Source organism: Glandiceps talaboti, chromosome 5, assembly GCF_964340395.1.
Source record: "Glandiceps talaboti chromosome 5, keGlaTala1.1, whole genome shotgun sequence".
Lineage (NCBI taxonomy): Eukaryota > Metazoa > Hemichordata > Enteropneusta > Spengelidae > Glandiceps > Glandiceps talaboti.
Window position 1 is genome coordinate 21406137 of NC_135553.1, and position 25812 is coordinate 21431948.

Here is a 25812-nt window from a genome sequence, read left to right on the forward strand (position 1 = left end):
TAGTCTCCAAAGGGATTGATGTCAGTCACTAGCACTCATCTGTCATTTTTTAATTGCAATATGTATTGGTTTTCATAGCAAATTAAATTTCACCTTGTCTCTTTTATAAACGCTAATTCAACAATGTAAGTACTCGAATATGTTCACATTCTGTTGAAAGCGTTTACGAAAATACTCCGAACCTCCCAAACGATATCTCTCTTGACAACCATTAATTACTAATTTTAATTACCGCTCACACAGAGCATGCACATTTAGAAGTGTCGTATAGTGTGTAGTCGACAAGTAAAATCAAAGCCTATTTGTTACATTGCATACAAAAGAAGTGAGTATAAAAGGTAGATGCGCACCCAGTGATGGAAACCCACAATTACAAAGCATAGAATGTGCCCATCACCTAACCTGACTTTTGTGCCAAATTTCACTGACCTTTGATGCAACGTATATATGTTAAGTCTTGGTTACCCAGAGTCTTGCCTCAACGGCAACACTTGTTGAAATTTAGCCTGATGACGGCTTAGCCGATTGGTCTTTGAAAGCCCACCCACAATTCAACAAGTGTTAACAGTACTCGGGGGCATCGCTATAACACAGAGCATCCAGTCAACATATGGTTGTAGTTGAGGGCTCACAGTACAAGGTTATTCTAGTTCAATTATGCGGTAGATATCGGTACATACAAAACAGCTAATAGCGATGCTTCCGAGGACAGTTGAGAGAGTCTGACAGGGCCAGTGTGAACTAGGGTAAATTCAACTCTAGCTCGGTCCTTGTGATGAATAAATATGAGGACATGGGCGTGATGATCTCATTACATTTCATCCATGTTTTTGTTATCACCTGGCAGGGTCCTCAAGTGTCTACGAACCATACACGATCACACCACCTTCGCAATCACTCTCTCAGATCTTGACTATTTCACACACACAAAAAGTACAAATTCGGGGGTAGGATAGAGTCAGGAGTTATGGAAACAATTACATCAGATATACTAAAACTGGGAATCATTTCCTAAAAACCTGTAAATCACACACCGGTTTTCTCTGATTCGCCACGTGGGGGTGCAATCGAAGGGAAGTCCTCTGCCAGTGAGTGTTAGTATTCTTTTGAAAATAGCATTTAATTTGTCCAATCCAATGTCACAATACATGGAAAGTGTTCACTAAAAAAATCATTGCTGGGTTAGAAAGCGAAATTCTAACATGTACTGTACTGGAGTGTATGTGTATGTAGTAGTAGGAATTCCCTTGGTGATATTTTGCTTTCATTTAAGATACTGGTCAAATAAGAAAACAGTATCACCAAACGCATTCTACTAGTACTACAGGTACTGTGCACATACAATGACCATGTACACTCCAGAAAGGTACTACAATTTTTATTTCGTTTTTTCTTCAAAATATGCTTGACCCTAGTTATGATTTTGTCTTTGATACTCTCAATGTATTTTGACATTGGATGGGGGGCACGTTTAAGATATTAAATCTAAAAGTGAATGCTGTTTTTCAGAAGAAAAGTAACACAAGACTTCCCTTCGATGGATGCCGCCATTTTTGAAAGTTGTGCCCTCACAGGGTGATTCAGAGAAACTGGTATGTGACTTACGGGTTTTTAGGGTATAATTTCTGATCTTAGTATATGATTTCATTGTTTCAAAATTTTTGGCTTCTGTCTCTAGCCCACCTCTGACGTTTGGATTTTAAATGTTTACTCAAAAACAGATTGAAAATAGCCCGTGGACTTGAGCTAGTTTATCCAATTACCACAAGGTGATGAAGTCACAAATATCACCAAACAACACATGTAAAGTGCAGTTCAACATAAACATCCTTGAAATCAAAGGTATTTTCAATTCGTCAACAGTTCCCTCGACATTTAAAAAAAATGCCTAGGTGAGAAACTGGACGGAAGTTTAAGATTTTTGTTCTCAATTTACTCCTGCCACTAGTATCATTGAAAAGTTCTACAATTCAAGAAAACACAGCGTCCGGGGAAATACTCTTTAGACGTACAAGTACAATTGTAATATCTCCGAATAGTAGTCAATTAACGTCGATAGAGATGGTTACCTAACTTTCCTGTGCACGGGTAAACGGTTCCCATCAAAGTATAACGCCAGCAATCGATCAATGTCGAGCTAACATTGGACACAAGTGGACACGACTAGTGAGATGACAATGATATATGGCTCCTAATATATGTTTATCTGATTCCATCGGCTGACCTAATTTATGGTGTTTAGTTGTTTAAACATGTTATTTTCGCTGCTCAATTCGACGGAAAAGTCTTTTCTTCAGGTCATTCATATCAAAAGAAGAATCATATTTGATATAATTATGTCTGTGTAGTTTTGCATCAAGGTCATATGTCAAAGACCACTTCATCCGGCGTCAGCGGTTAATCGTTCAATTTGGGAAATAAACGACTTGTCGATGTTTGTTTGCGCGCTGACAAAACTAAAGCAATATGCTTCAATTATTTGACGCGTCCTTATCGTCAAGAAATACTTTGAACCTTAGCTAGCAGAATATGGTAAGATTATCGATTTGATATTTATTCCGTACTCCTTTTGTCAGAAAATCCTAACTCTCCGTATAAGCAAACTACAGACACACGTGTTCAATAGATACCAAACACGCATGCGTAGGCCTACGTAACATTGGGTAACAGGCGACAAATCCCGTGTTTGCATCACTGCCATAGAATGTGAACACTTTGTTTCTGCTGTACGTTTACGTCATACATTTAACATTTATTTTTTCTATCCCTATTTCTTTAAATTATATTTTTCGGCTCTATGCACTATTTTCAAAAACAAACAAAGAAACCAAGTGAATTGATCTTGAGCTCTTCTTGGAAGAAAAAATAGATATAAACTGTTTTAAAAGTGCTGAAATTCATGAACAAGGCAGAATGGCAGAAATGTCACATTTAGTTATTAGATATCGGCTGTCAAATCAACAGATTCATTGAAATGTCCACATGTTTAAAACTACCAAGTCGGTTGACCTTTGAAAGGATACAGTATTTTCTTATTTTGGTGATCATATCTTGATAACATCACAGTACAAGCTCCACATCCTCCTTCACCACAGCCAAGTTTACTACCTGTCAAATGTACTGATTTCAATGAAATGTTGTTAAGGATCAAACACTAAAACGCAAGATCCAAGAATTGGGGAATTAAATTTGCCTTACTCTGTACATTATACTTGTGACGCTATTTGGTGTTAATATTGACAAATATTCATATTATTTACATTGATTAGTTTGGTTGAGAAAAAAATCGAAACACATGTAGCAAAACAGTTCAACTTTTCTTCCAGAAAATATCCTGAAAAAATTAAGTGATGTAGTTTACAATGAAAAATGTCCTCATTCTGTTATTACCTACCCATGCATCATGTGACATTGATATACCTTTGCTTACCAACGCATTGACATTCCTGTAAAATAACATAACGATTTCATACCAAAACAAAATATTGTAAAAATTGTAAAAAAAAAAAAAAAAAATGCACTCCTATTTTCCGTTACTTGATTTTAAGCATCGCAATTAAAGTTTTCTCAAATACTAAATAGATCGAATGGAAAGACAACTTTAATAACATTAATGTCTAATTTGTAAATTCACATCAATGGGGCCTATACTGTATTGAACATTCAATTACCTGAATTCCACTTGACAATCGTGGAAATCCTGAAGAGTTGTTTGTCTGTTTGTTTGTTTGTTTGTTTGTTTGTTTGTTTGTTTTGAATATGACAACATACATAGTAGCTAATACGTATTGTACTATAATAAAAACGTTTTACTGTAAAAGTAAAGGATACACTTGTTTCGTAGGTAGGACAGTAATGTTGTCTCAGGATCAATGTCTCCATTAGTTATCTGTCGATGGAATAAATTAGATGAAAATAAATAAATGTAGAGATTCGTCCATACAAACTGTATGATGACAATACAATGACAATACAACACTAACAATCAACTTTTAACAGAACTTTACAGACGGAGAAACATCTGCACAAAGACAGACATGTGGGTAAATGGTTCCATAGCAAACGAGAAAACACTGAAGATACATACATGGTACATACATACATACATACATACATACATACATACATGTACATACATACATGCATACATACGTCCGTACGTACACACATACATTTTTACATGCGAGCGAGCGATCAAGCGTGCGTACGTAAGTACCATCGTACACAGATAATTCTAGTCTGGGGTTAAACAAACGTAAGTGAAAACGCCTGGTAGAAAATGCATTCAGTACAAATGAATGTTTCAGACAGAAAGCAACGGATGGAGACGTTCGCGGTTATATAGAATATTTAGTGCTGAGACGGGCGTGCATAATTGTTCTGTACCGATCTTAGTGACCTGAGGCTGAAGGTCAATCCATTCTCTTTTAGTGGTCTGAGAGTTTCAGCTGACTTAGGCCGGTGTTTGTATGCCACGACAAAGGTCATCTCATCAATAAGAGAGACGTGTTTATTTGTCTATAACAAAGGCATAATGTTCCAATGTTAGCCGCTGACACAAAAACCAAACAGTGTCTTATAGGGGTAACCCTAAAACGAATGACAACCCGAATATGACAGAAAATGAGAGATAATGATAAATAGAGCTATCTAGGGCATTGTAATCATGTAGCTGGTTTCATTGGCTATAGTTCGAATGTAAATTTGTTAATAGGTAATCTATGACTTGGGGACCTGTAACAAGGGCTGATGTTCTCCAGAGGCGTTCAAAGTCAGCGTTTTTTGGTAAGGTGTTAGAATTCTGATTACTGTTATGAGTAGTAATGAGTAACGTATACAAATCTAAATTACATCACAGACAAGTAACACATGTTATTTGTCTGTGATTACATACGGTATATAACAGTGGTTGGGTTCATCGTAAACACGTAAAATTTAATACTTACCTTCTTCCCATTGACAAAAAATATCAACTGATCTGGAGCCTGTTGTCCGTCTCTTAATAAACGTGCCGCCATAGCCATGCTGCAGTTTTATCGTACGATACCTTACTCTGTGCAACATGTTAACAAGGTCACGCGTACTACAATAGTCCTCATACGCTGACCTCTAAAATCACTGAAGCATGCTGTAAGGCTTTGATCGATGGTGACCCTATTTATTCCACAAGCATATAAACCGTTGCTGTTCCTTGCTTTCTACTTCTTTCAAAAAATAGCGCCAATAGTATTGTAGCACGACTGACTTCACATAGTCTAATATGTTGTTTCTAATAGCGAGATAATATATAAAGTAGGCATTGTCACAGTTGTTGTAAGTACTTTTGAAATTGTAATTTACCTAGTGACCGGCTTGGAATCTCTATGTTGCCGGTTCAGCCGCCATCCCTGCCGCGCCCGGCCCGTTTGTTACTGAAGTACTAGTCTTGGAGATTCGAGCAGTCATTGTGCCTCCATTATCCAAGTAGAGCAATTAGGGACCTGGTAGGATATAAATTGCTTTTCGTGGAATGTTTTAATCATATGCGCTGACAGATTCTACAATGTCAGAATCTTGCAGAGACAACACAAATGAACTAATGTTCCAACAGTGGAAGGCTATGGCTTCAATTAAAATTTAATTTTGGTAAAATATATGATTTGTAAATATACTACCACAACAACTAGGTATATTTGTACATCTGTGCTTACTGAACATGCCTTTATTTGTGACTAATTACAGTAATTACTACTTTTGATAATGTGTCGCTCAAACCTAACAGCCATGCCATAATATTTCTACAGTTTTTTGTATTTCTTATAAAAGGTTTCACACAAAATAACATTGACTTCTCCATTGGTATTCACAGACTGCAATGTTACGCAAGGAATCTACCCGCATTATAGATAGAACACTAAGTCATTTGTTTCCATGGTTACTTTATTCAGAACTTACATGCAAGCTTAAGGCCTCAGCCAATAACAGAAAGACCATTTAACAAAATGTGACAGGAAAGTATCAGTTAATTGACAGTATAAAAGCTTGACTGATAATTAAGTCACTGTAGAATTACATAGTCAAAATGATGGCAAGTCCAAATGATATTATTTTTGAATTATGCTATGATCGGGGGTTTACGCTTATCGACACATTATCAGTTGTCAGAATCCACTAGAGAGGTCGAAGGAAGATAAACCACCACGCACTAAGTGTGACAAAAATGAAAGAACCATTTCAACCTACTGTAAACATGTTGTTTTTGAATAATGATCTGAATATTGGATCTCCAATTCTCATAGAAAGTGAGAAAAGTCGTCCTTCTAAGATATTTCCTTATATTATTTAGCCCAATAAAATAATATTGAACAATTTTGAACCATTTTACGGTTATTAAAACCACAATTTCGTGATCGCCGATGAAAGTAGATATAATATCACGCTGACACAAGGTAAATTTACGGAAATGTTGATCTTCACTTTTTGATCCCAGGTACTAGTAGTCTCCCAAGGGATGGGATTGAATCCGTGACAAATTGCGTCCACCTCTTCTCAAAACCCGAACACTGCATGAGACATAAACAGTTACACCCGTTTTGTTTTATGCTTTGTTGATTTTCAACATATCAATATGAAATAAGAGGGGGCGCCCTTTCTGGTGAAGTATGAAAAACAAGCGCAGCAAAATGCAATATAGCTATACTTGAATTGTCACTTTGTTAAAATGTCCAAATGCACGTGCCACAAGCCTAAACCCTTTAACAGAGTGACCAATTACGTCCACCCTATATCAAATATTGTATTTTTTATTTTTAATAATTTCATAAGCAATAACTACAACAGATCTCTCTTTATTTACAATTTAATTTCAACAGAAGCTATGTGTCATGGTTAATTTTTGCCAAAAGATAAATGAGAACAATTATCACGTCCTCCACTGGCTCAAATTGTTAATACTTTCCCATTGTCTATGGCATTGATTACTACAAAATATATGGTGCAACGTCAGTCAATCAAACACCGTCAAAAATCTTAATTACATACTTTTCATAGTTGATAATAGATGGATATTGACTTCTAATTATTAGACACAATGATTTTTTTAAAAGAATACGTATTTTGGTTATTTGATGAAAACATTGTCCCAGTTGCAGCCAGTGCAGTTAAATTGTATTTATAGATCTAGACTTTCAGTGAGATTACAATTGACTGTATTGGTAGCTATTCGTAGATTAAAAGCCGGCCATGTATATTTAATTAAACATGTCCACAGACTCAGTAATCACCAAAGTGAATTCTGACATATGAAATATTTGCTTACACATCAAGTAATATGAATCTATTTGATTAGTTAGGCCAAAAAATATCTGGTTCTGGTCAGGGTAAACTTTCTAAAGTGGTGCGACGATGCGAATTTATTTTTTTCCTAATTTTTTTTTTTTGCAAATAAGTAAATACACATTTTTTTGACAACTTTACATACTCTGTTCTGTCATATTCATCTCTTGAAAAACTTCCTTTTTCTTCGAAGCAGTTTAGGCTTTGTATTTAAGCAGTCTTGGCATGTAGGGTAGATTTCAGCTGCTTGTTCTCCTGATATCAGGAATAAATAAGGAACGGGAAAGCAAAAATTATCGGAAAAAAAAGGATCGATGCGAGGGTATTCAGGGCACGCGCGCGCTGACCAGAACCAGATATATATATTTTTTGGCCTTAAGTGACAATCATTAAACGTATTTCTGTCTTTTATTTAAAAATCACATTCTAACAAATCAATGATTCCAAGTATTTGCGTATACTCACAGATGACTTGAATTTTTAGGGCGGCAAAGTGAACAAGAAAATATCCAAATTTATAATTGACACAATTGAATCTTAATATTAAAACCAATATCAGAAATGTCTTGTATTCCTGTTTGATAAAACAGACATGCTTTAATTACCCACCCATAGATCTTGTCCTTCATCCTACGGTCTCACAAAGAAACAATCTTCATATTCCTGTAAGGAGAAGAAAAAGAGATCTACTATTGAAATATGACGTAGTTTACATATAGTTCTGTAAATCCGCACTGTCAAGAGGGACTGTTTAAATACAAATATCTTTATCTTTGACAAAAGGACTGTGCACCGAATTTGTGTACGCATTTCATCTGCACCTGATAAATAAATGGCAAACTGCTTTAAAATCTGTTCAATTAGGATTGGCCTTACGAGGCCAATTCAAATGATGGAAGGGTAACAATCATAAAAATTGTACGCCTGCAATAAAAGTTTGAATGATAATGGTATAGCTAGGGAGTCAAATTATCTTATATGAAAGTGTTTGGTAGCTATAGTTATTAAACACTTCCAGGTTGTTAAATATTTTTCTTTCAGATATACATATTTTGGACTCCCTAATAAGTTAGCAGAAATGCATGCAAATAGACTTTTTAATCTTATTGATCATTGATCTTACTTTACACTTACACACGCATTTTCTTTGCTGTGATTTGACAACGAGCGTGGTGAACTATCAATTTCTTTGTATTTAAAATTTGCATTAAAATGCTTTCAAACTGTAAAGTTTCATAAAATTGACATCACGAGAAGAATTTGTAGATAATAATAATAATAATAATAATAATAATAATAATAATAATAATAATAATAATAATAATAATAATAACATTTATAGAGCGCCAGTGTAACAAATAGGGTTTGCTCAAAGGCGCTGAACAAAACTAAAAAGGTGAAAGGTGTAGATGTTCAGAAGTTGACGACCTTTTCTCCTTGCCTTTGCTTTATCAAAACCAGAGGTGGATTTATGTTGCCTTGGCAACTTTCGAAAATAATTAAGAACCCAGGGATATGTACATTGTGAGAAGTGTTTGAATGCAATGTGTACAATACGTTTCTGAAGTCAGTTAAGTATGTCATGCAAGCTGCAGGTAAGAAAGTAGGTTCCTTTAGCCAACTCGTTACATTCATATAGACGATTCAAAAGTGAATAAATAGTGTGTAACTTACCGAGGACTCTTTGGCTTTATTAGTTAACTTATCAAGGCAGGCAAGTCTAATTCTCTCGGATGTTGCAGGACTATCTAAACGGAAATATCCTGACAATCCAGCATCTGATCTGGCTGACATTATGGCGTTCTTGATTGCCATCAGAACAGTTATGCCAAGGAGAAGTGGTGGTTCTCCCATCGCCTAATCAAAGACATCAACAAAAATTGTTACAAGATGCAAAGACAAAACAATCCAACTCATTACACAAATTGAAAATGACTCATAAGAGAGGGCAGCATCTCCCGGTAAGAGTAAATAGTACTCATAGTTCTTATATCACGACCAAGGGTTTTAATTACTTACGAGCAACGTTTCACCTGTTCAGGTCGACAGGCTTTGTCAGACTGTTCGTTTGCTGGCTTGTCGACCTGAACAGATGAAACATTACTCGTATTCAAAGTAATTAGGACCCTTGATAGTGATACAAGAAGTAATATAAATGCTGACGATATTGAAAAGACTCACAACAAGATGTTACGTTACATTCTGCAATTGTATAACAACACCCCTATCGTTGCCATAAGAGGAGAATTGGGAAGAGTTACCTTAAAGGTTTATAGATACTGTAGAATTGTTAAATATTGGTTGAGGATTTTGAAAATGGATGATGAAAGACATGTACGCAGATGTTACAAGTATCATTTAAGCGAAATTGACATAGTTAAATATATTTTTTGGATGTTAGACATTTACTCCAAAGCTATGGCTGTGGGGAGGTATGGGATCAACAAGTTAAGGTGTTGGTGTTGAATTGAGATTCATAAAAATATTTTAACAGAGATGCATTCATATTGATATACAATTATGGTCTGAAAGTATGAATACGTCTAGAAAACCTTATTGTTATGCTTCATTTAACAAGGAATTTTCTCTGGAACCTTATTTAACCACTCTTGATAAACCAATATTCAAACTGACGCTTTGTAAATTTAGAACCTCAACACATACTTTGAAAATCGAAACTGGTCGTTGGAATGATACTCCAAGAGTAGGGAGACTTTGTGAAATGTGTAATTTAAATCAAGTAGAGGATGAATTCCACTTTTTACTTGTATGTCCATTTTATACTTGTATAAGGTCAAAATATATTGCCAATTACTTTTATAATCTCCCTCTGCAACACAAATATGTATTACTTCTCTTGTCTCGAAAGGTTGACACTCTCAGAAAACTTAGTAGATTATATATTTTATGCTACTAAACTTAGAAAAGATGCCAGTAGAATCTCTGATATTCAAAGGGCCTGACAAATTCGATATTTTCTAGTGATCCGTTCATTTTTGTATATTTAAGGTTTGTATTTTTTGGCCGGTGGCCAACAGTACTGAATAAACGATTGATTGATATAAATGTTGTTTTACCGACCCGATGAACGTATTTAAAGGATCTAGTTAAAAGTGTTTTGGCGTCAAGCATTTTAAATGAAAGATTGTTATAAACGTTAAAACCAAAGTGAAAACAATGTCCTTAGTTTCTTTCACCTCATTGTCTTCCTACTACAAACAACAAGTAAGACTTGCATATACTAAAGAAGAACGTTTGGCCTTGGTATTTGAAATTTACGAAATTCAGATATTATACTTGTCAGAGTGAAATGATACCTTTGAAGAAAATACCCCGTCTTTGCAAGGAGCTCCATCAAGGAAAATCACATTAAATTGACTTGGCATGTCACCAACTCGTGGTACATTATACATTCCAGGTCCTCGTGTCAAGTTTACCATTCTTGGAATAACGTAATTCTTCAAGTACGTACAGACCGTAGCCCTGGATAAATGCACCCTCAATCTACATAGACACAAGCAAATTGATTTCTTGTTGTTTAAATTTTCCGAATTTTTTATTGTTACCGAATTGATATATTAATGGCTACCTAGCGGTGTCTTAGATGGAATATGTCGATTATACAACATAAATAGCACATAAAAATACGTATTCTGATTTTACACTACGTTAACTTCACACATTACGTCGTCAATGTCGTTACTCCAGGCATTAAATGTGGTTAAACCCCATGCTGGGCGAATCGTAAACGGCGCATGTCAGTAGTAATCCATCACGAATTGACAGGTTGTCGTCATTGCTCATTAATATTCATTTGGTACAGCAGTTTTGACTATTGTGGGAATTTATCACTTAATAACAAGTTGTCCTTAATGTTTTCATTTAAGTAACGCGATAGAAGGACTCTCATCATCATATAAAATTTTGTTTTGTTGATCTTGGAGTGGGAAACAACTTTTACCAACACACCCCATTATAGTAATAGCCATACTGTGGTAGACGGAAAATTTTCAACTCTAAATAGCCAAAATGAGATAGGTTGCTGATTATTGTTATTGCTGTTGTTGTTGTTGTTGTTGTTGTTGTTGTTGTTCGACCATACGCAACATCAGCGCATGCCACTCTCCTTCAGCCCCCTTGACTTTCAGGCATTGTTTTAGTTTTACTTTTGTTTTAGTTTAGTTTTTCACCAAATCATTTAGAACAATATCCAGAGGAAACGAAGAAGTGAAATGATCTCGGCACCGATCAACAGTTTATATTTACTGTGAACCGTACAAAAGTAAAAGCCGAACTCCACCTCCAGTCTGCTGAAACTAAAATCATGTGGGGACGCGACGTCATCACATTTATATGAACGCTGTAGGGGAAGCACAGAATTCTGTGCTATAGTAACAAAAGTGACTAGACGTAATGTGTGATAACATAGTGTAAAATCGGAATACGGTCGTCAGGAACTAGACTACTCAAATAAAGCCTCACAGTGCATAATTTCTACAAGATGTCAATTGAACTATAGATTATCGTAATAATGACAACTCAACTTTTTTCCATGTTGCTTGTGATATGAATATGCAAATCAAATCAATGTGCATTGATATGATGAAATCACAGCCAATAGCCACCACCCTCACACCACCCTGTGATATTTATACCCTATGTCTCCTATACTGAGGTGATATCATTATACATTCAGGCCTAAGTAGCGTTCACCAATGTAGGAATTACGGGACACACTGAGATGAACCAAGACCATTGTATACCAAGGAGGGGTGCATGAGAAATGTAATTGGAATCTCCGATCAAAATCAGAATTGATTATTAATGATGAGGAACTCGAAATAATCTAAAGAGTACCAGTCCAATGTCCAATGCTGGGTTTAGACTCTCTCCAACGTCCATGACAATATCAGCACTTTTTAACTGATGATCACCAGTTAAACAGTCAATCTCAACTTCACAACAAGCTGCACCGTAGCTAAAATAGTAGTTGGTGCAACTCTCATGAATATTGTCTGGGTAGAAGTTGAGTTTTTTCGGATACCTGAAACATTCAAATTTGACACTGACTTTTTTAACGATATCCCAGACAACTATATTTGCAATTGAATATAGTGATTAAGTTCTTGTTGAAATTAATTAGAAATACAAATTGTATATCAGCAGCATAACTAATGCAATGAATTAAGAACATGTTACTCACTTGTAAAATCCGGTTGCAGATAGACTTATTCTATTGAAATAGGCAGCACTTATCTGTGGATATCAAATGAAAATTTGGTTAATATCAAATTATCAGTTTGCCAGTATACACGTAATTGTGGTCCTATTTGTGTGTTTCATGGAAGACTCACCACTACTTCCTAATTTTCAGGAGCGGCAATAACCAGTTGTGTGTTTACTCTGCGAGTGAGTGAGTGAGTGAGTGAGTGAGTGAGTGAGTAAGTATGAATGTATGTTATGTAGTGTGTGTGTGTGTGTGTGTGTGTGTGTGTGCATGCAAGCAATCGCCATAGGCTTTAGCTTAAGAATCAATGCTATAGTTTCAGTTAGATATAAACAACAAACCTAACATATAGTTCTTACAATCCCAAAACATAAACAGTTTTACCCATTCTTCCCATGTTCCCTTTGGATTTTCATTAATTATAGGTACCAATCTTTCCATCAATGTTTCACAGGCAACCTGAAGTAAAGCAACACATCATATCAATGCTTTGATTCACCATGTCCATGCTATGGCTGACCGGATAATTGACCAGTTAATGGAACTATATATAAATTGACCTTGTATATGATAGGTTTCATTGCTCATCACCTGAAGAAAACTAACTGATTTGCAGCATTGACTAGTTGGATCAACCACTGTAAAATAAATTTAAGAATGACGACAAGTCTCTTCAATTTGCAAGGGCTTTCTAGGATTTCATTTCAGACTATTAACTACATGAATTTTCGTACATGTGACAATTTCACTATTCCGATCCGTAAGGCAGTGTCTTACCTTAACAGCATTGCCAAATAGCTCAGTTCCTGCAGATGCACCACTACGTGTAGCGTTTGGTACTTTATCTGTGCTAGTTTCATTGACTTGTATACGTTCAAATGGTATACGTAAAACACGGCTAGCTATCTGTATTGTCTTGGTGTGTAACCCTTGACCCATCTCAATACCACCATGTGTCAGTAAGACAGATCCATCTCTGTAAATATGTACCAAGGCAGCTCCCTAAAAGAAACCGGAATTGCCAAACTTTCATAGAATCATTGGTCTTTATGTAAACCACTGAAATGTAAAGTTTTCGTAGAATTGCAATTCTATGGATGTCAGTACATACATGTATGATCTCGTAACCTAGTTTCGTATACACTGCAATCAAAGACACATCGTGTATCTGAAGTAAATGATAGTCTACGTGTATGTTCCTACCTGGTTTAGATAATTAACTGGAAAACCAATCTCAGCTTTCTGTGGCACCAGGACAATACCTCGTTTCTTCCAGCGATTCTGACTGAAATACGGAGAAATGTGTATTGCTATATGATGAAACGTGGCACTGTTCATCAAATGAACGACGTGTGTATGGTTACGATTGGACGCTGTACTCAAGAAGGCTGACCACACGTGTGAAGCAAACCGCTTCACAATAAAATATATAACAAATGATTTAACAATACAATTATGATAAAAGTAAGACCAGCTCGAATACACTGATAAAAGTAAGACCAGCTCGACTAATGTAAAATGATAAAAAGTATTATATGGACAACATTTCGGATGATTTATCCATAGTGCTTTTGGAAAAGGTGCGTTATAAGAGATGTTTTAAAGGGGCTTGTCTTCGATACCGAACAGCAAGCTGTTGCAGTAATCGAGACGTGATGTTACAAAAGCGTGCACGAGTGTTTCAGTGTTTGTGCGATCTAAAATATTTCTAATTCGGCCAATTCTATGGAGAGCAAATGACGCAGCTTGACATATTTTCGAAACGTGCGTACTCATATCTGCACGATGATTCAAATAAGCACCAAGATCGCGGACGAAATTAGACGTGCTAACATCAGTGGTTCCTACACTAATAGATGACAGATCGACAGTTTTCTTGAACTTTGAACGAATGTGGATCACCTCTGTTTTGGCATCATTCAAAACCAACCGATTTTCAATCATCCATTGACGAATATCATCAATACAACGTTCAACTACGAATGATGAATCGATGGCACCCTCACATGTCATATACAATTGAGTGTCATCGGCGAATAACATTAAGTTCAGCGCGTGTTTGATGATTATGTCCTCTAATGGTGCTGCATAGAGTGTGAACAGTATTGAGCCGAGCCCACTCCCCTGTGGAACACCACAAACAAGGTCACTTGGTTCTGATAACACACCATCAATGCTCAGTCTGAGTTCTATCACATAAGTATGATTCAACCCAAGCGAGTGCCTTGCCCTTAATGCCGAACCTATGTTCCAACCGATACAACAATAACTTATGATCAATAGTATCAAATGCTGCGGTCAAATCCAGTAATGAAAGAATGACTTCTTTATGATCATCGAATGCACGTAAAATATCATTTTGGACACTCAGTAAGGCACTTTCTGTACTGTGATGTTTTCTATAGGCCGATTGGAATCTAGAATACAATAAACTGACTGACTAAAATACTGATCTAATTGAATTAAAACAACACTTTCCAGGAATTTATGCTCAAATAAAAGGTTAGAAACAGGTCTATAATTAGATAAAACGTTAGAGTCGAGACTGGCCCTTTTCAATAAAGGTCGAACTAAAGCTTGCTTGTAAAATTTAGGAACATTCACAAAGTACATTCACCTATTAAAGAAATCGACTTCTCGTTTTCTATTTTCAAAGTCACTTTTCTCGATACACTCGGTCCAACATCTCTTGAGGTTCTCGATGTCTGGTAATTCATGACAAAATATGTCAACATCGCCTTTTCTGAGTAAATTGACTTCACGCACCTGTTGGATTAAATAATGACAGTTAAAATATTATATTGGTCATCTTGGTCTTTTTACTACATGTATATAATTTAGTTATAGACATATTATATTGGCAGCTCTTGTTAATTTTGCCCACAATAATGCTAGGAATGCAGGTCATGTGGTACCATGGTGATTTTTACTTAAATCAAACTAAAGGTTTCATTCTCTGAAATTTAGATACACGGGTTACAGGAAAACGTGTACTGAAAGTTAATGTTTAATGCAATGATGTCCTTAATTTAAGAAACGAAGAAACCCACACCTTCTTAACGAGGATATCTGACATGCTGCAACTACCTTCTTAATTACCGAAACGTATTCGAAGATGTAAATCTGACAATAATCAAATATATGGTATCATAATTGATAACATCTTTCTTCGGTTTCTTGTCCTTATTATGTAAATCAGTTATTGAAATTTAACGTGATTGTATCCCATTTTCTTTTTGGAAATAGAATCACATATTATATTTAATATATAACTAATTACATTGTTATCTGTATCATTATTGCATCAATAGCAAAGATTTATACGAAAATAGCTTCAGGTTGTCAAATAACTAATTCAAATTTCATGGTTACATTTTAATCAATATCCAAATGGCCTTTCACCCAGGAAGACAAAATAAAATAATTATTGCAAACTTTGAAAGTGCCTATAAAATGTCAGAGTATCTGTATTTGTCTTGTCTTGTCTTGTCTTGTCTTGTCTTGTCTTGTCTTGTATGTTACTGTACAAAACTCCAGATGTGGCTATACACGTACAGTTCGTCATGCATCGTACTGTTTTAATTAAAATGCTGGGTGCTGATTTATTTGTACTTTTCCAAAATAAAACATCTTCGTCAAAGCTCAACTATTTCACCCAGTATTTAAAATATAGACTATGTTAGACAGATTTGATATACAAATATGCTCGTTATATATCATTTGTATATAAAATGCTCGATTTTGACATTTCACCTCAAAGGTCAAAGTCCAGTTTAAATCTCATGATATAACTAGAAGATTGCATCCCGATCTGATAATACAAGGGTTGACACTTGAAGTGTGTCTATGTGTGATTGTTCCTGTATAATTGTACAAACAGTGGGGGTTATGGCAATTGTGGTTGCCATTCCTCAAACTTGAATTTGTTGCAAAAGAAAGCTATCTTTATGCAAGGTATGAGAGAAATTAGCACCCGTATGCCAGAGATGGGACTACAGATAGACGGATGAACAGAACCCATTCCTACCGCCCCGGCCCTTCTAGGCTTCATCCGAGAAGCTACACATAAATACATGGTGACAGAATATCATTTTATATCGATTCTTGTCAAGGTAACGTAAATCAGTGTGAATTAAATGAAAGCTTACCTGTTCAGGTGACAAGCCACATTTCTGAGCGACGTGGTCAATAATGGTCTCAATCACCATCATGCCCTTGGGTCGGCCAAATCCTCTCATGGCAGTGCAAGATGCAATGTTGGTCTTGCAAAGTTTCACACCAACTCTAAATACGGGAACCTTGTATGCGTTGCTAAGCTGGCACATCACATGGTCACATACCTATAATATTGTGAAGACACAACAAAATAATGAATTAATACTCTCAACATGGCCAACACATACACAAGGCTATATTTCAGGCAGGATAGGCAGATAGACATTGGCTTGTCTAGTATTTTCTAACTCGCTATAAGAGTGTGGCAGACAACTGCATGTGTACGTCTGTGTACAAACCAGAAGTGAAGTTTGTATAACAGAGAAATCGGCTATAACTATGCCTGTAAGGCTCTCGGATTTTCACCACACTTTCAGCGATTGTAGACCTTACTACAACAAACGTCTTGAGATGTGTATCCGACGACGGAGAAAATGTCGACAATGGGTTCAACACTACAGAGGCCAAGCCATCAGCTTATTTCTTGTGTGAAGCTGTGTGTTTCTTCTTGTATTTTTCCACCCGGATCCCATGATGTCTACAGGACCAATTAATCAAAATCCGCTACGCAATTTTGAGCACGTTACAAAGATGATATCAAAGGTAACTCGCCGATCAGACACCGAGGGCATTATGTTAATTTTATGATGTATCTTTTTATCTGCATCATATTTAATTGTCATTTCTGGACCAACAACATCTAGACTATAATTAATTGGGTATCTATCATCGTACAGTGTCATATGTTATACAATTGCTTAAAATTGTCGAATCGAACACTCATGAACGGATATTAGACATCCGAATGAAATAAATTAAGACAAACAGTATCCTAGAAAACTATCTTTAATCTGTCTTTTATAGCCGAGTCTATAGTCGTCTTTGATCTAGGCAATGGTTGAGTTCTACTAGACTGTAACTTTTTTCGATTTTTTTCTCTAAATTTTTGTCATTTCATATCATACCTCAGCACGTGGTGAGAGCTGGACTAGTTACTGGACGTGCGTGATTCAACATTTTGTTAGAAATTGGAATAATATATTTAGTGGACACAAATGTGGATCCATTGAAAAGGTGTCTCCCGATCTCCTCGAAATATAGAGGCTAATAATGTAAGGTTTTGTGGCGGCATTATAGATTGAATCTTAGACTAATTGACGTGGTTTTAGGTTTACAATATATTAATTGAAAATGGCCCAAATGTAAGTAACAAGTTACAGACTATGTTACTTTAGTAAAGCTTCTTTTTACCCTTACTTGGAAAAAAAGACTTACAATGTGTGATAAATCAGTTGTACATCCACCGTTTAGGTAAACATCTGCTTCCATTACACGTAGCTGACCAGTTGCAGAAAATCCTACTTTATATCGTCCCAAAGCAGGATGACGGGTTCCAACAATTTGCATATCTTCCTGTCTAGTCAAAGCCATTCTTACGGGTTTCCCTATCCTAAAAAGAAGGTAGATCACTATTTATTTTGGACTCGTATCCGTTATTGTAAGAATCGATATTAACACAACACGACTATACAATGTCCATAGCAATTACTGTTATGTCGTCATAATCTACAGCTTTGAACCGAAAACATGGACATCTCTTCAGACATTTTGCTTAAAGGGGAACAAAGACGGCGCCGAGATAGTTGCATTTGTATGCCTGGGGACTCAGAAAGGTCAATATTACCTATTCTGCATCGCGCTATCTCTCAAAAATACTGTTATAAAATGAGCATATCTGGTATATTGGAAAGCAAATACAGTTAGTAGCTTTTAATCTCTTTAAACAATAGCCCAATTATTGTTTGTATAAGGGTCAAAGAGATTGCGAGTTCATAACAGTGGTTCACTATTTAAAATGCCGCATTTCAGTGTACAGCAAGTCTCTTTTGAACCAGATTTGCAAATTTTTGTAACGCTGTTTCACAGAGGTTGCACGATACAGATTATTGAACTTGTTTTTTTTAAGGGTTCGCTAAGCATAAAGGGTTCTCTAAGCATAAAGACATGCGGCGAAAACAAAATCAGCTTCGGCTCACCCCCCCCCCCTCTCAATACACAAACATATGTTTGACTTCACTTACTTATTTGCTGCAACTGCACAACCAGGGATGACTCGTAAAGCTCCAAATAGCTTTCCGCCAAAGCCACCTCCAAGGCGACGCACTTTACAAATCACCTTGTTTGCTGGGACACCAAGAGCTTTTGCTACAACCATCTACGATAGAACCAAAACAATGCACTCCATGTCATAAATATTTAACATTTCGGTGTTTAAGGCACATACACCTCTAGTCAACTTCCTTTGCTCTGTCATTAATGTGGTCCAGTTTAGTGGATATATTTGCATACACCCTCAAATATCAAACACCTACAATATCAAACACCCAAATGATATTTATGACAAAGTATGTAATAGTTCAGGTATAATAGTCAGAATAAAACATTACTAAAATAAAATTGGCCAGAGTAAAGAATGGTACAATAGCACAGGTCAGAGTAAAGATTGGTACAATAAAATTGGTCAGAGGAGATATTCTTACAAGAAAATTGGCCAAAGCAAAGATTGGTACATTAGGTTGTCCTCAGAGTCATATCGAGACAAAACAGTGGAAAAATCCTTAAAAATACCAATGCCGCAGACAACTCAAACTTTATTCATTCATTCAAATCAACAGTTTCTTGTTTGTACCTGTAAAGCCATGAACGCTTGACTGCTTCCAATGATAAGCATTTCTCCTCGTTCTTGTGGTTTAGCGATACAAGATTGGGTTTCCATGTAGAAGTGACTTTGTCCACCCATGTAAATTTCTCCTTCGATGACGTAATCAGACTTCTCTAATTCCTGTTCAACGTTACCGTTTTCATGATGCAGAAAAGGATATAGATAGGACTCCTTCTGAATAGCATCCTACAGGAGAACAAAAACTTTCCATCAAGTCATGTAAATGATGCTCTAGTATAAACCCATCTGATTTTATCTAGTGTTCAAAGACACGCCCTGGCTTGGGTCTAAGTTATCGCTATTCAACTTCAAATGTTTTACAAGTAACACATTTAGTAACTGAACAACTAATTAATCCTAACAAGATTCAAAATTTATGAAGCTGGTAAGTTTTTACCACGTCGACAATAATTTATAGTGTTTCATCATAGCTTATATGCTATACTAGTACCTAAGAAGGTAGGGAATATGAAATGTTTATTTCAATACTCAATACTCACACTTATGGTAAGTATGTGTTCCATATCTTCATAATCCACTTTCACCAACATTGCTGCTTTGCGTGCTAAGGCAAAACTTTCAGCCACTATCCCGCCAATAGGTTGGCCAACGTGTTTTACCTTTAACATGGAGAAAACAAACACACATTGCTCACTTCTCTCATCATTCTGGAGTGTGTCGTTATATATATTCGTGAACAAGGAATTAACTTTCATTGTTTGTTGTCATGTTAATAACCCTTTAATAACGTATGTGAGCTTTTTGTTGACGTTCAAGAGGAAAATGTAGCGAGTCAGAAGCGTCTGACTTCCAACAGCACTAAGACTTGTATACATGACTCACACGTTTACTTTCCATGGGGTTGCTTTGAGAACCACCTACAGTATCACATTACACATTATTACGTTATACCTTCAACGACGAGGCTATGAAGTACCTTCTACAGGATTACGTCAAGCTGTACTGTTTCTTACCTCGTTCGTAGCAAACAATTCCTCATCTGGATTTTTAGGGTTTAGCACACTCCATGCATTGCTCCCTGGAACGTCCTCTGCTCTAACGAATGCATGAACTCCTTCCAATGCTAAGGCTTCTGTACTATCAATTTTACTACATAGTGAACATTAAAACTGTCATGGTCAAATTGGATTAGGACCAAAACCCAGATGTGAACAGCAGTTATATGACAGAGGTATAGAAAATATTAGTCCTGAACAATACAATAATCACAAGTACTCTTTATGGCTCCAGTGACAGGATAACACTAAATATGAGAACCTGGGAGTCGAAATCTGACCTTTAATGACAATACATGATATAGCATGGTATATGTTGTACACACGTAGAACAAGAGCATTTGTATAAGATAATATACTAAGATTACTGAGTGGTATATTAACAAAATTACAAATTAATGTTTGTATTGCATTTCTTAATATCTATATTCGTTTCCTACCCCCATTGTGCAACCTTGTTAATTGTTCACCACGTCTGATATTTCACAATATGTCATTCTAATTATCAATTGTTCACTATATTCCGAATACAATGCTCGAAAACTTACATGATCTTGGCATGAGCCTTAGTGCTGGTCACAAAAGCAAAATATAACTCTTCTACAGAGGTAAATAAAAAAAAGGTAAAATTATTTCACTTGGGTATATATGGGCAACTTAGTCTAGTCCCTAAACGGTATCAGTACGATTTAAACCTCCACTCACGTAGAGTCAAAGTCTTACATTATTCTAGAAGTCCTAAGATGCATGTGATTCAAATTGAATTTAAAATTCATCCACAGCCACCAACATAGTCACTAACATCATGTCTTTGTTAATCAATTACAAAATGCTAACCAATGACACAGACCCGCATAAAGTTAGTGTTTATTGGGGCAGTTACACTATGTCCAAATATAGTATATGTGTCAGCTAAGGATGCTACTTATACACTGTTAAAGTTACTCTACCAGTTGGGGTTCACTGATTGGATGAACAACTTTTTTGTGTTGATTATATTGAGGGCCTTTGACCAGGCGTGGTTTAGTTAGAGACCACGTTGGCATCCAGACTATGGGCAAGTGGATGCCTACATGTTGATTAACACCTTAGACATTTATGTTAATTATGATAATTAATTCGAGTAAACTGATCTTGTGTCCAAGGCATCGTTGATGGTTAACGTATGAGTATTTAGAACGACTTGCAATTGATGTGTCCTTACATAATTTAAATAGCACTTTGTTTGCATTTTCCACTATACAATGATAAAGATGTTACAGACTATAGGCATTTCAAATGGATTTGTTTCAAACTGTTCGCTGATAGAATGGTTGTAACATGTGCAAACAACGAAAATGACATGAGTCGGAGAACCTGAAAATTGTTGAGTAAGTAAAACTGGTGCAACTTAAGCAAGTATATTTAGATATGAATACAACGATGAAGGGCAAGTATCAGATTAACAGTATCAATTATTTAAGAATTGCCACGAGTAAAGAGATGAATGAATTATTATTATTTGCAATTAAGCGGAAATTGTTATGATGTCTTAACCTGGTTCTGGTGGTACGTCATCACAGTACACAGCTTCACCAGTAACTATCTGAATACCAGATTCATTCATAACAGGTTGTCCCATAGGGTCAATGGAAGATTCACTGTTTGCGGCCTAGAGACATAAACAAAAAAATTAATCGATAAATAAAACGATATTTCACTGCTACTTTAAAAAATCCATCAATAACTTCTTCCAAAATTGATGAATTATGACAATTGTTTCGATGTAACCATTTTCTTATAACAGATGGTAAGAGTGTAATGAAGTGTGAGAGAAACTGACCGCTGACCTTTTATTTTAAATATCGGAAGCCTTTTCAAAATTGTCTTCAGCCTCGTACACTATCATTTGTAAATAATATGTTTTCATGACTCCATGGCTTTACATATCTCAAAAAAAATCATATGTCAGATGCTACTACTATACTACTACAGTGTATAACACATACATAACATTGTTCTTACCTCCCAGACATCTGCTCTGAAATTTCAGTTGCTAAGACAATGCAAGGTCCTGTTCCTCCAAAACTTAGACTTGTTTCTTTTATAGAATCGGAATGATCTTCGAACAAGACTCTCATCCCAGCATTTACCATGGCGATGTCTTTGTCATTGCGGTGCACTTGATCTTTCACTTTGTAGCCAGCAAAATGTTCATGCTATGGGTACAAAGGGTTTGCATCAAACGAAAGTATGGAAGTTACAGAATTGAGAGTAATACCTATGTTTTATTTTGTTAAGCTGAGAATGGCAATTTCATCTACGGATATTTTGAAAGTAAATACTCTTATACTGCTTTACATTAACAAGTACATAACTGATCAACCGATCATGTTCACTAGCTTTAACATAACCAGATTTGAATGCCTCCCGTAAGGGCAAAACCATATATTTGTTGGCCAACACACATTCTTTGAATGCAAAATTCTAAATTCTGAACTATAGCTATTATACACGATGCATCACTTAATATTGGAAAATTAATGATATTAAACTGTATGAAATTTGATGCTTACATAGTTAAAATATTGCCTAATTATCAAATAATTATTAATTATGCAAATTAACTGTTTAGCTTATAGTTACATCATCAAGCTTTAAATGATACATGATAAATGATACAATACATGTACTAAATTATCTCATAGTTAAAGCTTGCATTCTAAAGATATTGCCTAATTATCAAAATAATCATCTATGCAAATTACACATCAAAATTAAAAACTACACAAACAACTACATCAAACATGTATGGTTTGGTGGATGTACAAATTTAAATGAAATTTGAAGTTTGCATTCTTCAGATATAACCTAGTTACCGAAAATCATTTAATTATGCAAATTACTCATTAAAGTTAAAAACTTTAGAGGATATGTGTGCTTTCTCGGGGTTGATTTATGTGCCAAATTATATGGACTTTGAAAATTGCATTCCAGAGATATAGCTTAATTACCGAAGATCATTAGTTATTCAAATTACTCATTAAAGGTATAGTTATATCAACAAATTTCATAGGACATGTGCACAAAATCATGTGAAATTTGAAGTTTGTATTCCTAATTACCGAAAACCCATCAATTACACAAATGCATATTTAATGTTCATTGGATATTTAGCAAAATCTAATCTTTCCTTGTCATTACCATATGGAAGATTTGTAGCAAGTTTCATTAGAATCGATGCTGTCGTTTTTGAGACATCATGTCCACACACACATACACACATACACACAAACATGGACACATAGACAGACAAAAGCATAACATAACGTCCCCTTACGGGAAGTAACAATTACATACACATACCTCTTTGGTGGTTGGGACACTGACACTTAATAGTATCTCATCCTTCTTTAGACACGTTGTTCTGTAGCCGGTAAAGAAGCTTTTATCCAGAGTAAGCTGACGACAGCTATCTACACAATGGTAAATACACAAAATATTTTAAGAAAAGTTTCTACAGAATTTACTTTATCAGTGTATATCATAATGGCGCTGATGGGATTCTTGGTGTGACTGAGAAATTAAGGTATAAGAGAGATGAAAAAACAAGCATAATTACCTTTCTTTGAAGCAACCATAACTGTGGTTCCTGCAGCCATTAATAATGGTATTATATCAGATAGTGGACTTGCTGTCATAATATGACTTCCAATACCCTGATTAAAAAAAATGTACAATGTATTAATCTGGTCAAAAATGCATCGGGAATTATGTAGCATCCACCCCCACCCCCCCCCCACACACACACACATACACAATACGAATACACACACGTATGCACAAACAAATAATTGTATATAACATTGTCGAAGTTCGTCAAACAATATTGTACGCTAGTGGGCAGACGGATGCACAAACAAACAACGGTTAATTGTATCGAAATAAACAAGTTTTCATTAATGTGAAGTTGGTTTCTACATAACCCTTTTCAGTCATCAATATTTAAGCGTGTGCCTAAGCGTTTATTGATACACTTTGTGTTTGAGGCGAATATATATACATTTGTAAATATTTATGTTGGAAACTCACCGCTACGTTTTTCACTTGTACGCCACCACCAACATCATCCATAATTTCGACCAGAGCATTGTAAATCCTTCCCTTGTGTTCTAAATTTAGAGAAAGAAGATATGAAAGTAAGTTTACATCATGTTAAGAACTTTAATAAATGTCCTATATAAAATCGAAATAGAGAGCTTTCTTTTTGGAATAATTAAGCATAACTGGCTGGGTCACATGTATTGTGCTATGCAGTGTCGTGCTGTACTATGGTCTGTGCTGTGCTATGCATGCTGAACCTTGCTGTGATAAACTGTATTGTATTGTATTGTATTGTATTGTATTGTATTGCATTGTATTGTATTGTACTGTACTGTACTGTACTGTATTACTTACGAGGTATGTCTTCCATTCTTTTCTTCAAAGTTTGTTGTACACTAGTCATCGAAACTGATGCACCAAATATGATGACATCATCAGTAATCTCAATCTTGTTTAACTCTGGTATGTGACGAGCTGATAACAATGTCAATGTCTCCTTGTGTTGTTTTCTCATCTCAAACACTTCAGCAAATGGTGAAAGAGAAACAAATTATTATCCATTGGTTGTTTACTTATTTGTTATTTTTGTTGTTGTAAATTTTTCTTTTAAAGGTAAAGGTCAGTGATGCTGATATATTTCAAGAAGCATACAAAATTTAAAAAAAGAAGAAGACAATAATTCGATAGTGTCCATGTAACATTACAAGTAAAGAAAACAGCACAAACAAGGAGACTAATAACCACATTCATTTATTGAAAGCATCCGGTTTTAAAACAACTCTGTCATCCATCTAGTCTAGCTGTTAAACCCCGGGCAATTCTGCTAACTTTTACTACAGGTCGCATAGTGACAAAGCTTGTGCTGCAGCGCACCAGAGGTATCGTCATCTTCTGCTTTTGTTCGGCAATCTCCCGGACACAGATCCGAGGTCTTCCTACAAGAGTATGTTTCATCCGAATCAATTATGTTTCTATGTCACTACCTACCTACTTCAGCGTTGCCAACCACTAGTCTAGCACCGGGGGTGTCTGACTTGTACCTCAGTAATTCATCGAGGGTCACAGGTCTTATCCAATTCACGTACTTGCCAATAAAACGCACAGTTGTAGAATTGTACCGGTCGTCAAGCTAAATGTTGTAACAAGAGTAAAAACAATGTTTAAGGTATCCTAACTGATGTCGATCATACTTACTGGTATTGTTTTCTTTCCTTATTTCAGGTGTTTTGCTGGGC

General features: G+C 35.8%; 1 protein-coding gene and 1 pseudogene across 1 annotated transcript in view; both read right to left on the reverse strand.

Moving 5' to 3' along the window:
- The window catches only part of LOC144435072 (xanthine dehydrogenase/oxidase-like), a 38393-nt gene extending 33349 nt beyond the window's left edge, over positions 1–5044 (reverse strand). Inside the window, exons 1-3 of the mRNA XM_078123619.1 lie at positions 4947–5044; positions 3832–3889; positions 3024–3120 (exon numbers count right to left, since the gene is read on the reverse strand). Of these exons, the coding sequence (XP_077979745.1) occupies positions 3024–3120; positions 3832–3889; positions 4947–5024 (233 nt within the window). The 5' untranslated portion in view covers positions 5025–5044. The remainder of the gene's footprint in view (positions 1–3023; positions 3121–3831; positions 3890–4946) is intronic.
- Positions 5045–7907: 2863 nt separating this feature from the next.
- LOC144435491 (xanthine dehydrogenase/oxidase-like) overlaps positions 7908–25812 on the reverse strand; it is a 25838-nt pseudogene continuing 7933 nt past the window's right edge.